Raw genomic sequence first — 14,204 nt, forward strand, 5'->3', positions numbered from 1 at the left:
ACTATGGAAAACAGTATAGAGGTTCCTCAAAAAACTAAAAATAGAGGTGCCATATGATCCAGCAATCCCACTCCTGGGCATATACCTAGACAAAACTCTAATTTGAAAAGATATATGCACCCCTATGTTCATAGCAGCACTATTTACAATAGTCAAGACATGGAAACAACCTAAATGTCCATAGACGGATGGATAGAGAAGACGTGATATATATATTGATATACATATACAACAGAATATTACTCAGCCACTAAAAAGAAATAATGCATTTGCAGCAACATGGATGGACCTAGAGATTATCATACTAAATAAATCAGAAAGAGAAAAGACAGATACCATATGATGTCACATATGTGAAATCTAAAATGCAACACAAACGAACATATCTACGAAACAAAAACACAAGTATAGAGAACAGACTTGTAGTTGCCAAGGGGGGTGGGGGAGGGAAGGATTGAGAGTGTGGGGTTAGCAGACGCAAACTATTGTATATAGGATGGATAAGCAACAAGGTCCTACCATATAGCACAGGACTCTACCATATGGCACAGGACCTTGTGCTATATCCTGTGATAAACCGTAACGGAAAGAATATGAAAAAGAATATATATATGTATAACTGAGTCACTTCGTTGTACAGCAGAAATTAAACACAACTTTGTAAATCAACTGTATTTCAGTAAAATTTTTTAAAAAGATCTGTAGATTAGCGCATTGTATGGTATCAATGTTAATCCTTTGTTTAGATGATTGTATTATGGTTATAAATGATACATTAGGGTAAGCAGAATCAAAGTATATCTGAACTCTCAGTACAATTTTTTTTTTATTTTATTTATTTATTTATTTATGGCCGTGTTGGGTCTTCGTTTCTGTGCGAGGGCTTTCCCTAGTTGCGGCAAGTGGGGGCCACTCTTCATCGCGGTGAGCGGGCCTCTTATTATCGCGGCCTCTCTTGTTGCGGAGCACAGGCTCCAGACGCGCAGGCTCAGTAATTGTGGCTCACGGGCCCAGTTGCTCCGTGGCATGTGGGATCTTCCCAGACCAGGGCTCAAACCCGTGTCCCCTGCATTGGCAGGCAGATTCTCAACCACTGCGCCACCAGGGAAGCCCTACAATTATTTTTAATAAATTTTTTTAAATTTATTTTTGGCTGCGCTGGGTCTTCATTGCTGCGCGCGGGCTTTCTCTAATTGTGGTGATCAGGAGCTACTCTTTGTAGTGCGCGGATTTCTCATTGCGGTGGCTTCTCTTGTTGCGGAGCACGGGGTCTAGGCGCGCAGGCTTCAGTAGTTGTGGCACACGGGCTCTAGAGCGCAGGCTCAGTAGTTGTGGTGCACGGGCTTAGTTGCTCCACGGCATGTGGGATCTTCCCGGACCAGGGCTCGAACCCGTGTCCGCTGCATTGGCAGGCAGATTCTTAACCACTGCACCGCAAGGGAAGCCCTCAGTACTATTTTTATAATTAAAATTATTTCAAAATAAAGGAGTTTTTTTTAAGAGTATTTATTAAATCACATCTCTGTGTGAGGGACTGGGGTATTGTAGTAAATTCTAGATATGGCCTCTATCCTCAAGGAATTACAACGTATGGGGTTCACAAACAATAAACAAGGAAACAAACACATAAACGATACATTTCAAAGAGTTGAAAGCGCAACAGAGGGGCTACAAAACCCTGATGCCGGCCCCACCCCCAGAGATGCCGCTTTAATTGGTCTGGGATGGCCCTCCGACAGCAGTACTTTGAAAAGCTCCCTCTGGTGAATCCAGGGCGCAGCCGGGGCTGAGAACCCTCTACCGCCAGGTGGAGACCTGGTTGCTATTAGAGAATTAGCCACCAGGTGGCACTAGAATCAGGCCCAAAAGGGCTGTTCTCAAACCCTCCTGGGAGGAGACAGAGTCCTCCGGATTAAGGGGGCAGGCGCTAGCCTCCAGCCCCGAGAGGGTTTTTTCACCCTAAGAGTGTGGGGTGTCTGCCTACAGACATTTCCCCCAAACTTTCAGACTGCTGCTGGCTGGCGCCTGCGTGGGCTTTAGTAGGCTGCAGGGGATCCCAGAAAGAGCGCCCCATCACACACATACAGAGCAAACTCCCCCACGCCTGTCAACTGAGAAAACAAGGGGTGCCAGCACAGCCTTTGTGGGTGGTGAGCCTACCAGGACCACCAAAACAGGCGCCTCTCAGGACGGGGAGCAGGGCCTTAGTTCCCTCAGTCCGCAGGAAAGTTACCGCCCCTTTTGGCAACCAAGAGAAACCCCTAAGCATGCAGCACTCATGCCTTAAAAGAAGCCACTGGTTCCCCATCTCCAAATGCCCTTTGAAGAAAAACCCAGGTACCCAATAGTGCCTACTCCCCAAATAAGAAAGAGGGGACTCTAGAAGGCATTTCTCCCTGAATTACCTTAACTTCCCCAGAGCGCCAGATGGAGTATTGGCTTGATGAATGTGACATGCACATGAAACAAAAAGTTAACATGGGGCTTCCCTGGTGGCGCAGTGGTTGAGAATCTGCCTGCCAATGCAGGGGACACGGGTTCGAGCCCTGGTCTGGGAAGATCCCACATGCCGCGGAGCAACTGGACCCGTGAGCCACAATTACTGAGCCTGCGCGTCTGGAGCCTGTGCTCCACAACAAGAGAGGCCGCGATAGTGAGAGGCCCGCGCACCGCGAAGAGTGGCCCCGGCTTGCCACAACTAGAGAAAACCCTCGCACAGAAATGAAGACCCAACACAGCAATAAATTAATTAATTAATTAATTAATTTTTTTAAAAAAAGTTAACATGATGTAAAAAGTTTTAATAGACTATCAAATTTATACAGCAATATTGTATTTATTTTCCTTTTTAATTTTCATAAATTAAAAACAACAACAGAAAGTGAATTACTAAATGAAATAAAAATTTCTTCTCTCTGGAAAAAAACCAACCCCCAATACCTCATTTCACCAGGGAGGAAACTAAAGTTCACAGAGGGGCAGGCCTTGCCTAATGTCACACAGCAAGGGGCCTCAAGAGCCATGCCTCTGCCCCAGGCCTCCTGCCTTCAGTACGGGGCCTTGCCCTGGCCCCATGTGGAGTCCCCAGCTCCAAGCCTCCCTGTTGCTGATAGGCAACTCCGTGGAAGCAGGGCCCACACGGGGTGGCCTGGCCAGCCCACACTCCAAGGGACAGAGGCGCCACCCTGGCCACCACCCACCCCTCCTCAGACACCCTCACGCTCCCTGACTGGCCTGGCCACCCTTGAAGATCCTGAGGTGACCCATTTCCCTCAGCTTCAAAACAAACCAAAATGCAGACCAACATCCTTTGTTTGTTTTGGGGCATCAGAGAAAGGGGAAAGCAGTTCTGTGGGTTTGCACTTAAAAACAAAACTGCTCTGAGCTGCCCGAGCAGAAACCAAACCAAAGGTGAATGCAGAGGCCAGAAACCCTCGCGGCAACGCTCTCTCCAGATGAGTCAAGGGAGGGCGTGGCAGGCTCGGAAACAAGGCTGCCCACTGACCCGGCACCGGTGGCTCAGGTCCGACAGCAGCGGCTGCTCAAGGCCACGGCCGCCCCTTGCTCACCCCATACTCACCCTGGGCAGACTGGACTTGGCAGGGGACCAGGCCCTGATGGGGCCAGGTCTCCTCCCTTAGCAAGGAGGGGTGAGGAGACAGGGCATGGCAATGGAAACGGAGCCAGTGACTGTGGACCTCACAGCCCACCCTCCATCTCAGCAGCCCACAGCCCACACGCCCGTGCTGAGTGCCCAGGACCAGGTGAAGCATACCCGGGCCCTGCCTCGTGGGAGCTCCTGGCCAGCAGGTGAGATGGTGTGGGCTCGCTCAGCACTGGTGCCGCAGGGCAGGTCTGGACAGGCTCTGGTTCATCTGCTTGTAGGACTTTTGTTTCCTGATGAAACTGGGCTCCCCCATGTTTCCACCCTCCTGGAGGGAGCACACAGCAGGGCAGAAACCAGGAGGCTCCAAGTGGTTGGGGACTCCCCTGTCTTGACACCCAGGGTGTGTGGGCCCTGGGAGACATGCTGGCTGGGGACCCTGCCTGGGCCTTTTCCTGAGTTTGGATGAGGGAACGGGAGCATCTGAAGCCAGGCCCACAGAGGCCCAGCTGGTGCCATTGGATCCTGTCAACAGCTTCAGTGAACACCCATGAGCCTGGTGTGAGAGGTGGCAGGAGGACCGTGGTCAGAGACTCAAGGGTCAGCTGGCCTGGCAGAGTGGTATCAATAATGAATGGCCAAGGATGGCCAGAGGTGCTCGCAACTGAGGGAGAATTCCTCACTTCTCCTAAAACTTTCAGATGCACAGTCTCATTTGAGCTTCACGACTCTTCCAGGCTGGAGTAAAATGACGCAGCTGGGGTTTGGAGAGGCAAAGCAATTTACTAAAGGGACTTCCGTGGAGGTCCAGTGGTTAAGACTCTGTACTTCCATTGCAGGGGGCACAGTTTCAATCCCTGGTTGGGGAACTGAGATCCCTCATGCCGTGTGGTGTGGCCCAAAAAAATAAAATTTACTAAAGGTCACACAGCAAGCCAGCACCTGGTTAGCACGGGCCATACCCCTCCCAGGAATCAGCCCAACGAGAGCAGGATTCTAGGCTGTGGGGCTGACTGGTGGGAAGCGGCTGGAGAGGACTCCTCACCTCCTTCCTTGGTTATTCTGGTCTAGGATGGGTTGAGTAGACTTTGTGCTGAGTGCCTCCATTTTCTTAAGCTACGACCATTTTTCAGTTCTTTGGCAGTGAGCTAAGCACCTGTTTCTCATTCTCTCATCTAATCCCCTCTCCAGCCTTGATGAGTTGGTGCCTTCATCAGCCTGTTTCAGAGATCAGGAAGCTGATACTCATCAACCAGCCCAAGGTCACCCAGCTGGTCAGTGGCAGCCTGGACTCAAAGCCAGCCTTTCCCACTCCAGATCAGGCGCTCTTTTCTGCTCAGTACCCTGCCTCCCTCCCCTGTCTCTCTACCAGTGGAATTTCAAGCTTGCACTTCCTCGTTTCCATGATAACTGCCCCAAAGCTGGGTCTCCTCCAGGATCCCAGGTGGGTTGTGGTTTGGGGCCTAACCTTCAGGGGCTCATCTCCCCGTGGAGGAAGGTGGACTCAGACATCTGTGCAGGGGCCCCAGTCCCTCCCCATGCCCAGCTCCAGCTCGCATTGTGTGCAGGTGTGTGTGCCCACCAACGGCAGCCAACATCTGGCTACCCACCGACTATCACTGGGAGATCTGCCCCCTCCTTCCTGCCTGGTCCTCCTCAGCTGCTGGGCCCTCAGGGAAGCCCCCAGTGGATTCATAAAAACTTCCACGGCCCTGCTAAGCTAGCTGGCATTTCAACTCTCTCCACAGAACAGAGGTTTCTCTTCCTTCAGAAGAGGGGCTCAACAGCACGTGTGTGCGCACATTCCCCTCTGGGTGTCTGTGTGTGCACGTTCCCATCTGTGTGTGTGTGTGTGTAGACATTCCTATATGTGTGTGTCTGTGTGTGCACATTCCTATCTGTGTGTGTGTTAGTGTGCTCACTTTTTTTTGTTGTTGTTGTTTTTTTAAATATATTTATTTTATTTATTTATTTTTGGCTGTGTTGGGTCTTCGTTGCTGCACGCGGGCTTTTCTCTAGTTACGGTGAGCAGGGCCTACTCTTCGTTGCGGTGCATGGGCTTCTCATTGAGGTGGCTTCTCTTTGCTGAGGAGCATGGGCTCTAGGCACACGGGCTTCAGTAGTTGTGGCACGTGGGCTCAGTAGTTGTGGCGCACGGGCCCAGTTGCTCTGCGGCATGTGGGATCTTCCCAGACCAGGGCTCGAACCTGTGTCCCCTGCATTGGCAGGCGGATTCTTAACCACTGCGCCACCAGGGAAGTCCCTAGTGTGCTCACTTGTATGCAGGTACCTATCGAAGCGTATGTCCAGGTATAGTGATGACTGTGTGATTTACTGAGCTGTGTGTCTGTGTCACTGTATCATTCATTCAACAAACAATTCTTGAGCACCTGATCCATGAGAGTCACTGTGCCAGTTCTGGGAACACAAGAGAGACCCAGGCCACATGGAGAGCAGAGCCCTGATAGAGGGAACCCTCAACCCAGGCCATTCTGGGGAAGGAAGGCTGGGGAAAGGGCTCTAATTCTACATGGGAGCCAGAGGGCAGTTTTAGCCTTTGGGGGGCTGGTCTCAAGGCAAAGGCCCAGCCACCCCCAACAAGGCTGTCCCGGCAAAGCCCCACTATTTTCCTCCCTGACCTCTTCACAGGCCAACTCCCTAGTGCCAACAGGGGACAAAGCAACAGCTCCTTCCATGGAGGAAAAAGAATGGCCAAGGAGCAAGATTCCCAAAGAAAATCCACAAAATCAGTCAAAACAACTCCAGGCCCGGCTGGCTTAGACTTGGCTGCCTGTGGAGAAAGCAGTGTGTTGGCCCCTCTGACCAGCCCCCAACTTGTTTACAGAGGGCACAGCTGAAGCCCTGTATATCTGTTTCCCGTTGCCGCTATAACAAATTACCACAAACTCAGTGACTCAAAACAACACAAATGTTATTAACTTACAGCTCTGGAGGTCAGAAGTCCTCAAATCAAGGTGTCAGCATGCCTGCATTCCTTCAGGAGGTTCTAGGGGAGAATCATTTCCTTGCCTTTTCCAGCTTCTAGAAGCTGCCTGCATTCCTTGGCTCTTGACCTCATCCACGGTCTGCAATGCCAGCCACGGAGCAGCTTGAAACTTCCTTCACCTCTGCTTTTGTTGTGTCGCCTCTTCTGACGGACTCTCCTGCCTCCCACTTGAAGGAGACTGGTGATTACTTTGACCCCACTGGGATAATCCAGGATCATCTCCCCATCTCAAGATCTTTACCTAAGCACATCTGTGAAGTGCCTTTTGCCATGTAAGGAAACGTATTCACAGGTTCTGGGGATTAGGACCCAGGCATTTTAGGCGGGTGGGGAACATCATTCTGCTTCCCACACTCAGAAATGGAAGGACTTACCCAAGGTCTGAAGCGGTTGGGTAAAGGCCAGAACTCAGGCTGCAGACCCCCTGGTTTTGTGTCCTGTGGGGCAGCACCTCAGGATAGAGGAAGAAGAAGCTGCCCCCCAAACTTAAGCTAGTCTCCTAAAATATGCTGTGCAGACTGGTCAATAGCACCTGGTTTGCTTTTCATACCAGTTCTACCACCTACTAGTGGGGTGACCTTGGGCATGTGGCTTAATGTCTCAGCGCCTCGATCTTCGCATCTGTAAAGTGGGGATGATGAGGAGAGCCACCACGAAGCCTGGTTTGAGGGTGCAATGAGCCTGCATCATGGCTGCACTGTCAGAGTTGTGGCAGTGAACTCAGCAGCCCCCCACCCCCCTGCTCATCCCATTTAGAAATGCAAGAAGTGAAGGCCAGGAGAGGGCAGGGAGGCACACATGCACCCAGAAGGCCTGGTAACCAAACAAGTGCCCTTGAACCTTGGAACCCTTCTCTTGCCCCTCCCCAGAGCAGTGGGGAGGCCACTTTCTTGGAATCTCCCCAGGGAAGGAAACCTTTGATACCTAACTGGGTCTCAGAAAGGGAACAAAGGGATACTTTTTGCATGAAAAGCCACCTGCTGGTGCAGGGAAGAAACCCTGCTTCATAGAGTTGGGTGTTGCATGACTGCAGACACAGGCAAGCAGTCCATGGCGTCCCCCAGGGGCGCGGTTCCCACACAGAGGCAACAGAGATTCAGTAAGTGTCCCCATAGCTGGGGGGAGGGGTGACGTCAGAGATGCTGCCAAGGTCTCTCCAAACAGGAGTTTGGGATGGGGTAAGGAGAGGTTCCTGAGGGACTGGGATGGCTTCCGGGGCAGGAGGTGTGAGCCAGGCCTCCGAGGACCATTCCTGCAGGAGAGAGAAAAGATGCTCTCCTGCCCATCTCCAGGCCACAGGGTCTTCATTCAGCCCCGCAGTAGGGAACTCCGGGCCAGAAAAGACTGCAGAGCCTCCCAGGCCTCTCCCCTGAGGCTGCCTTCTCATTGTCATATGGCCAAGAAGTATTTCCTTAGCTGGTGATACTGCAGACCCTGCCATCAGCTGCAACCAACCCTCTGGGGTTGTTTTTGCTGTTTTCTGTTTTGATTCTGCACACTTTTCTGTGCCATGTGGATATATGCAAAAAAAATCAGCACATGACCCAGTGGTGTTCCCACGTGGGTGGTGAGGCTGGCTTGGCAGTGACGCAGGACACGTATGAGGGTCTCAGAGGCAACTTCACCACCGTGCCCTGCTCTTCACAACACCTACATCACGGCATGATACTGGGTCATAAAAGGTTAATCAGTATGCTCCATCATTTTTCTCTGACTTTTTAAAAACATAGGAGCTTTGTCACCACTCATAAAAGAAGTTCAGGCCATCATAAAAATCCACAAACAATAAATGCTGGAGAGGGTGTGAAGAAAAGGGAACCCTCTTGCACTGTTGGTGGGAATGTAAATGGATACAGCCACTATGGAGAACAGTATGGAGGTTCCTTAAAAAACTAAAAATAGAACTATCATATGACCCAGCAATCCCACAACTGGGCATATACCCTGAGAAAGCCATAATTCAAAAAGAGTCATGTACCACAACGTTCATTGCAGCTCTATTTACAATAGCCAAGACATGGAAGCAACCTAAGTGTCCATCGACAGATGAATGGATAAAGAAGATGTGGCACAGATATACAATGGAATATTACTCAGCCATAAAAAGAAACGAAGTTGAGTTATTTGTAGTGAGGTGGATGGAGTTAGAGTCTGTCATATAGAGTGAAGTAAGTCCGAAAGAGAAATACAAATACCATATGCTAACACATATATATGGAATCTAAAAAAAAAAAGTCATGAAGGACCTAGGGGCAGGACGGGAATAAAGACGCAGACCTACTAGAGAACAGACTTGAGGACACAGGGAGGGGGAAGGGTAAGCTGGGGCAAAGTGAAAGAGTGTCATGGACATATATACACTACCAAATGTAAAATAGATAGCTAGTGGGAAGCAGCCGCATAGCACAGGGAGATCATCTCGGTGCTTTGTGACCACCTAGAGGGGTGGGATAGGGAGAGTGGGAGGGAGGGAGACGCAAGAGGGAAGGGATATGGGGATATATGTATATGTATAGCTGATTCACTTTGTTATAAAGCAGAAACTAACACACCATTGTAAAGCAATTATACTCTAATAAAGATGTTAAAAAAAAATAAAATGTGAAAAAAAAAAATTTCATACTCATTAAAGAAAATTGGGTGGTAAGGACAGACCACCCGATGGCCTCACTATCCAAAGAAAATTACAGTTAATACCTTGGTTTATTTTTTTTCTCATCTTTTTTCCCCCACAGCATCTTTTTATTTTTAACATGTCTGTGTTCATGCTGCATGCATACCTTCTGATTTTTCTTCATTTAGCATTAACTCATTTACTGCTATAGCTCCAGCATTTAGAGCAGTGCTTGGCACAAACAGGACCTCAATAAATATCTGCTGAATTAAGGAATGAATGAACATAGATAATTTTTCTATGTTATGCAAAAGTAATAATAATCATAATATGTGACAGTTGAGGGTTTACTTTGTGTTGAGTATTTTATATATATTATTTCATGTGACACTCACAATAACCCTATGAGGTAGGTACTGTCATTATCCCCATTTTACAGATGCATAAACTAAGGTTTAGAGCAAGAGAGATTAAGTTCCAAGGTTGTGTAGTTTCTCACCCAAGTTAGCTGACCCCAAGCCTATATTGCTAATGCATTGTATCACTGCCTCTCAGTGAACATTTTTAGAAAGAGCATTTAAAATAACTTCTTGGTATTCTTTTAAATAGGCTGAGCCATTCCTCAATCACAGCATATTTAGGTTATTTTCTGTTTTTTTCCCCTACTTTCATAAATAATTCTACAATAAACAGCTTCATGCATATGAAATTCTATATATGTCTATTCATTAGCAAAGACTCCCCAGAAATTGAATTACTGGTTCAAATGGTGCATTTTTAAATCTTTCAGGCATGTTTTCCCTTCAATTATGTTTTGTTTTCTTTTGTTTTACATATGGAAATGTAGACCTATTCAATCCACCACCTACCCTTCTACATGTTCATCCACTGTTTCCAGGTCTGAAACACCTTCCCTTTCCAGAGAAGTTACTAATTCTATTTTCTACAGGTTGTACAGTTTGCTTTTAAATTATTCAATCCTTTAGTTCTTCAGTGCATCCTTTGGGGGATATGCTAGAGAGAGGCCCCCATTTACACTTCCAAGTCCCCCCAGTAATCCCCCCTCCTCTGGGCAGGGGGAGAGATGAAAGGGAATGGAAAATAAGGAAAGTGAGAAATTCTACTGAGACTGATGTTCTCCTAATTACAGGGGAAGGAGTGCCCCTTCTTCTACACATGAATGACTTTCTCCCAAGGTCTTCCATTTCTTTTTCTTTTCCCTTTGTCTTTTATTATTCTTTATTTACTGGTCCTACCAACATCACCCTTTACCCAGGCCCACTGTTCCTGTGTGCACTGGCTTTATAGACATATGTCTGTGTCCCAAGTTGCGACTGATTTCTCCTTCCTATTCCTTTCCCATGCTGTGCCTCATTTTCTCAGAATATGAAGGAATTTTTGTTTGTTTGGGTCTGTGTAAAGGTTCTTTGGCAGGAGAACATGCACATGATCTTAAAATAAAGACAACATTCTGACACTAAGGTAATGCACAGAAATAATACAGTGCTCAAACACCACTGCAAATAAATATCCCATACAGATGAAGTTTTCCTGTATGTAACAATATTTCTTATGAATCAACACTGTAAGAGAAGGTGAAAACGGGGGTCCCTACAACTAGGAATAAGAAAAGCTTATTCCAGGAAACAGCATTGTTTTATTCTTGCTACTTATATTATTATAACTTGTCCTGTATTTTGAAGGAGGAAGGGCATTTTTTCTTCTTCCTCCCGAGTACCAATTTGACAATTCACACAACTTCCCTCAGCAAATTAGGACAGGATGCAGGAGGTCTTCCATTTGTTCTTAGAAGCTTCTAAAGTGCACTGGTTGACCTGGAGTTAAGGCAGAACTGTCCTAATAAGAACTGGCTTAAGAAACTCCCTGAAAAACTCACAAGATGCAAAAAATTCTTCAAACGGAATATTAGAAATATGTCAAACTGGGGTTGAGGTTGTTGCTGGGCACATTAGTGAATGGGCTTTGGGTGAGTGGGCGGGGGAATCAGGGTAAGTCACAGGGGGCTGTGACCCAGGTGGATAAAGACCTCCCTGCCTCCCCAGCAAAGGAAGCACCAAGGGCAGGGGTGGGGGGCATCTGGAGGGCCAGGGAAGCCACCCCCTCGCTCTCCAGCCCCCGTGGAAGAGCCCTCTGGGTAGTTCTTAACAGTGTGCATGATCCCGGCTGCAGAAAGAGTGGGCAGCATAGGGCTTCCCTGGTGGCGCAGTGGTTGAGAGTCTGCCTGCCGATGCAGGGGACACGGGTTCGAGCCCTGGTCTGGGAGGATCCCACATGCCGCGGAGCAACTGGGCCCGTGAGCCACAACTACTGAGCCTGCGCGTCTGGAGCCTGTGCTCCGCGACAAGAGAGGCCGCGATGGTGAGAGGCCCGCGCACCGCGATGAAGAGTGGCCCCCACTTGCCACAGCTAGAGAAAGCCCTCGCACAGAAACGAAGACCCAACACAGCCATAAGTAAATAAATAAAATTTTTTTTTAAAAAGAGTGGGCAGCGTAGACGCCACATACAGTGTGTGGGTTGTGCCCTGCACAAGAGCACGCGGTCAAGGGAGCCAGGGAGGCTGAAATCCAGCCCGCACCCTCCAGCGAGGGGGATGGAACACCTTCTTGCGGTTTTCCCAAAGGTGCCGGAAGGGCCAGCGGCTGCCTGGACTGTAGCAGTGAATTGCAGGAGCCCTGGACCAAGAGCCAGGGGGCCAGGCCCTGACTCCCACTCGGCCATGGCTCTCCAGATGGGAACCTGAAATACCTTCTCTGTGCCTCAGCACCCCCATCTGTCTGAGGAGGGGGGTTGGCTAGCCAATTCCGATGGTTTCACGGAGCTCTGCGCTCTAAGTCTATTCTCAGAATCTACAAGCAGCCCTTGCAGTACCCACTGTGCGTTCCGCCTGCCGGGGCGAGAGAGAAGACTCACTAGGGTGCTTGCGCAGGTCAGGGCAACCAATAACCAACCGTCTTCAGCTCCATTTTGAGGGCTTGATTATTTGTCAGAGCCCTCTTGAGTAAGTCAGCAGGTTCCCCCTTGCTCGCCCTCTGGATGTGACACCAGCTGCACCTTCTCCCTTTCCTCTTTCTGTAAACCCAGCTGAAGTAGGAACAATCAACACCAATCAATGTACTGAGCAGCGGTGCCAGTCAATGTGCTTGTGCTCACTCACTGAACTCTGACCTGCATGCCCTGGGGCCACGCTCCCCATTTTGCAAGGTTAAGGAACAGAGGCTCCAAATCCCAAAATACATAACTAAGCAGGATTCAAACTCAGATCATGCTGTCTCCAAACACAGGCCCTCGTGACGTTTCCACCTCTTTTGTAGGGGGGGAAACGGAAGCAAGGAGTGGGCATGCCACTTGCCCGGCCCCACAGCAAGTCAGCAGGAAGGTAACTTTCAGTTTATTCTGAGAAGGCCCCTACTCTATTCACAAACTCCCTCAGTCCCCCCTCCCACACGCCCACCCCCAAAGCCTGAGAAGTTCTGCATTTTGTCAATTTCCTGTGGATCAGTGGACCTATTGCCCAACCGTCCACCATTTGCCAGGTTCCTCCTCTGAGCCATGCCAGGGCCAGGTGCTCTGGGAGAAGGCCTGGCCCCCATCCTGTAGGAAGACCTGCTCAGTCCCCCAAGAGCTGGGCTGGGAGGAAACCCTCAAGGTGGGGAGTGGGAGGACAAAGCAGGTTGCTCACACCATACTGCCTGCCTCAGGCCACATCCAGGGCAGGAGCAGTGCCTGGCCATCCCACACTGATGGGCAGGGTCTTCTCTCCAAACTCCAGTTTGCTAGGCAACTTGGGCAACTCACTCAGCATCTCTGTGCTACCCCCAGACCACAGCCCACCCACCATGGCAGATATTCAACCAACCCCTGCCGCCTCACCTGGGAAAGATGCGTTTTTTTCTAAACCACAAGTCAACCAGTCAGAAACAGTCAGAAACAGTCTTCTTCCCATTCTTTATCTTTATGGTGGATTCCTCCCAGAGCTGGCATTTACTCATAGGCATTAAAAACGCACAGAACGGAGTACAGCAGAGAAATTACGACTTCCTGCAGTTCTGCAGAGCCAAGAGGAGGGAACAGTTGACTCCTTTGTTGCGAGGGTGGATGTTTGTCACTGTCAATGGCATTCTTAAGGAATTATGATAGTAAAGATTTAATAACCATTTGATATACAGAGTAAAACATTTCAGTTAAGCGTTTCTGGGAACTGCTGTCTTCATCTTTACAGGAATTTACCAAATGTCTTTTAATTAAGTCGGTTCTAAATGAGACACCTCCTTGGTGTGGTAATTTTCTGAATGAAGCTACCCTGAAGTACTAATGAGTTTGTCTTTAATGCTTAATTTACTTTGCCAGCGTGGTGGTTAGGGTGGGGCTGACCTGCTGGAATTGGATGAGGTGCAATATGCAGCAGGTATGGTCTCCCCGGGCTGGAGGAATGGAGGGGTTTCATCTCACCCTGTCAAGCTTCTAAACTACCAGCTGAACTGACCACAGACTTTCAATGTACCTGGGAAATGCCTCAGCCACTGCCCCTGCTCCTGATTAACCCAAGGAAGCCACTAACTCCTCACAGGAAGGGGGGTGTGAGCTGCCTTGGATGGGAGTGGCTGCCCCAGCAGCAGAGGTGTCAAGCCGAGGGCATTTGGGTGTTGGGTAGGAAAATGGGCCGGCTGATCTCAGAGGTCTCTTCCCGTCCAGCGTCCCTCTGATGGTTTCTTTATTATTCATTCTTATGTCACTGACCAAACATTTATTAGGCTCCTCTCTGTGCATATAAATGAAAAGCAAAGAGGGGTAGGTTCCTGCCTTGGTGGTGCCCAAGGTGTAACTGCATGGGGTGGAGGGGGTGATAACCAGTGTGAAGAGGTCACAAAGGAGACAGGCAGGGGGCTCTCGGACATAGGGTGGGGGCAGGAAGGACCCCCAAGGGAGTCACTGGGAGGGTTGGAGGGTAGATGTGGG

At 49.3% G+C, this 14,204-nt stretch overlaps 1 protein-coding gene and 1 long non-coding RNA gene across 3 annotated transcripts in view; both read left to right on the forward strand.

The window, feature by feature from the left end:
* Positions 1-14,204, forward strand: part of LOC309622826 — a 377,150-nt gene that overhangs the window by 158,424 nt on the left and 204,522 nt on the right. The window lies entirely within an intron of this gene.
* On the forward strand, positions 1,221-11,722 carry LOC309622797 (uncharacterized protein). 2 transcript variants are annotated; one of them, XM_082378990.1, is made up of 3 exons: positions 1,221-3,810; positions 4,796-5,048; positions 6,254-11,722. In XM_082378990.1, exons 1-3 carry the CDS (start codon positions 3,666-3,668, stop codon positions 6,264-6,266), a joined length of 411 nt encoding a protein of 136 aa, XP_082235116.1. In that variant the 5' UTR covers positions 1,221-3,665; the 3' UTR covers positions 6,267-11,722. The 2 variants fall into 2 exon arrangements, with proteins under 2 accessions (XP_082235116.1, XP_082235115.1); XM_082378989.1 differs by having other exon boundaries at positions 4,796-11,722.

This window comes from Balaenoptera borealis, assembly GCF_965194805.1.
Source record: "Balaenoptera borealis genome assembly, chromosome: 2".
NCBI lineage: Eukaryota > Metazoa > Chordata > Mammalia > Artiodactyla > Balaenopteridae > Balaenoptera > Balaenoptera borealis.